At 43.1% G+C, this 2,893-nt stretch overlaps 1 protein-coding gene across 1 annotated transcript; it reads left to right on the forward strand.

Annotated features, from left to right (window-relative positions):
* The first annotated feature begins 410 nt into the window (after positions 1 to 410).
* LOC100469214 (olfactory receptor 11H6) lies at positions 411 to 2,594 on the forward strand. The gene is given in 2 exon segments (XM_011217966.2): positions 411 to 428; positions 1,662 to 2,594. Coding segments are annotated over 2 exon segments (951 nt in total).
* Positions 2,595 to 2,893: the final 299 nt, after the last annotated feature.

The following is a 2,893-nucleotide window of genomic DNA, read 5'->3' on the forward strand; positions in this document are numbered from 1 at the left end:
GAAAAAGGTGAAACAGATGATACACCATATACCAAATTTCGGGGTTTAACTTGGCCTAGGTCAACACCTAAAATTTAGATAAGCTTCTCTCTATTCCCCTGTATCCAAAAGAAGAGCCAGGCTTTTTCCAGGGCTGAATAAACCACAAAATTGAGGAATACCAGAGGAGAAAATGATCCCGATTTCCATAAATCTGCCTCTTCTGAAATAGTATTTGTTGGCTCTCCTCTGTTATGCTCATTTGCATGCGGTCTGACCCTCATTTCCCAGGAAATCCCACAGAAGGGCCAGGCATGGGTGAGGGCAGTGGGGGAAGGGTCACCCAGGAAGTTCTGTAGGCTCAAGTAGGTGGCCTCAATACACACTATGGTGTAGCCATCAGGAAAATGATCCTATCATTTAAGACCGCAATGGTAACTGCTGCAATGGTAACTGCCAAGGAGGAAAGTCTATTAAGAAAAAAAAGAGCCTCTGGTGTGTCTGATGGGCAACAAATGGTCTTCAAAAGAAGCTTCTGAGGGAGTTGCATTCGGTGTGGTCTGAGAGGACTGAGAAGGGTCCCCTATTCACACACATACACACGTACTTGCACATGAGCACAACACACATACGACACGTACTTAGCCTGTCACATGGCTAAAATTCCACGAGGAAAAACATTCTTTTGCACTTTAAAATCAGCTTAATTTACAAGATTAACAAAGGAGTGTAAAATCTAGCCTAACGAGCCCTGAACAGTTTAAAATAGTTTATATTTCTGTAGCATTTTATAATTTTTAAACTGCTTTTGCATACAGTATTTTATTCAATTTTCATGTCATCCTTGCTGTGGAGGTCTCATTATTCATATTTTATGGAGAAAGAAACATAGTCTCAGAGCTTAAGTTATTTCCTGAGAAAATACTCCTCAGGCAGTGGCAAAGCTAAGAACTATAATGTCTTCAAAGCTCGTGCTCTGCCACACCAGTGGATGCCAAACCCAGTGGGGCCCAGGAATCTACACCTTTCAAAGGCTCCCTCATATGGTTCTAATAACATCAAAGCCTGGAGCCCATGTAACACAGCATCCTACAGATAGAGGATAGATACTAATGGCCTATAAATGGTCACTTAATGTAGCTAAATTAGAACTTGCTTAAAGTCCCTCTGTGGTTATTTTCATAGCTGGCTTCAAAGCCTCATTTTCTCTCCTTTATGTCACTTATCTGATAGTACTGTTTTGTCCAGTAAAGCTGACAATTCTAATTTTATTTTGTAGTTGAATTGCCAATGTCAACGTTTATATCTCAATTTAGCCTAGGTCAGCCACCTATTTGCACTGTCTAGACAATAGAGAATGTTCTCCAAACTTGGGGACACCTGGCAACCCAATGGGAGATGCAGACAGGAAATACCTGAATTTCTATTTTAACTTAAAACTTTTTTTCAAAATATTCACCCACATTTAGTATATTTATTGACAGTGGTCTGCATAAAGTGAAGAGTCATTTATAGAACAGTATACTCAACAATTGTATTGTAGGAGCACCCCCTCAAATATAGGAACCCTTGGTCCAGGCCCCCTCCCCTATAATCTGGAGAATGTGCCATCTCCTGGGGAGGAGTCAGGGGGTGTAATTCCCTTTGTACATGTAACCTCTGCTATAATCCTCACAGGATAGAAGGAAACGACTTCAGAGGCCAGAAATATTTCTCACACGGTGAGTGAATTCATCCTCTTGGGCTTCCCTTTCCGCTGGGAAATACAGTTCCTCCTCTTTTCCATATTCTTTGTGACTTATATCCTGACGTTCCTTGGAAACATGGCCATCGTGTGTGCAGTGTGCTGGGACTGCCGGCTCCACACCCCAATGTACATTCTGCTGGCCAACTTCTCCTTTCTGGAAATCTGCTGTGTCAACTCTGATGTGACCAACATGCTGGCCAACTTCCTCTCCCAGACCAAAACCATCTCCTTCACTCAGTGCCTCCTCCAGTTGTACTTCTTCTTCTCACTGAGCACAACTGAATGTTTATTTCTGTCCATCATGGCCTATGACCGGTTCCTGGCAATCTGCCGCCCCCTGCACTATCCCACAGTCATGACTATTTGGTTCTGTGGCAGCCTGGTCATCTTTTGCTGGGTCTATGGTTTCCTCTGGTTTCTGATCCCAGTGATACTCATTACCCAGCTAACGTTTTGTGGCCTGAATGTAATTGATGACTTTCTGTGTGACCTGGGTCCTCTCCTGGCCTTGGCTTCAGCCTGTGTCTCAATCCCAGGGACAGTTCTTATATGTGGCACCATTAGTTCCCTCCTCATCTTTTCCACCTTCTTCTATATTATGGGTTCCTATACCCTGGTGCTGAGGGCTGTAGTGCAGGTGCCCTCACAAGCTGGCTGTAAGTAGGCCTTTTCTACTTGCTCCTCACATCTGGCTGTTTTGTTTCTCTTCTACGGTTCTGTCATGATAGCATATGTGAGCCCAGGGTCAGGACAAGCAGAGGGAATGCAGAAGTTCACAACTCTATTCTACTCAGTTTTGACCCCCCTTTTCAACCACATGATCTACAGCCTCCGGAATAAAGAAATGAAGGATGCCTTGAAGTTCTAGGAGGTTCCTAAAACTGGTCTGTGTTGTTAGTGTCTTATTCCCAGATGAGTTCAGACTGTGAGCTTCCTGTCAGTGAACAGTAAAGAAACTGGCAAATAGATGTGAATATTTTGAAGGAGGCATTTCAAAATTCTGAATACCAGGTTATCAATGAAGCCTTTCTCCAGGTGAAATTAACTGCCTCTTCCATAGCACATTGTGTGGACTTCTATTGAACATGTCACTCATTTTCTTCTTGTGTTTTAGTTAGCAGTCCATAAATCAGTCCTACATGTCTCCCCATCCTTAACAGACTCTCA

This window comes from Ailuropoda melanoleuca, chromosome 20 (genome assembly GCF_002007445.2).
Source record: "Ailuropoda melanoleuca isolate Jingjing chromosome 20, ASM200744v2, whole genome shotgun sequence".
Taxonomy (NCBI): Eukaryota; Metazoa; Chordata; class Mammalia; order Carnivora; family Ursidae; genus Ailuropoda; species Ailuropoda melanoleuca.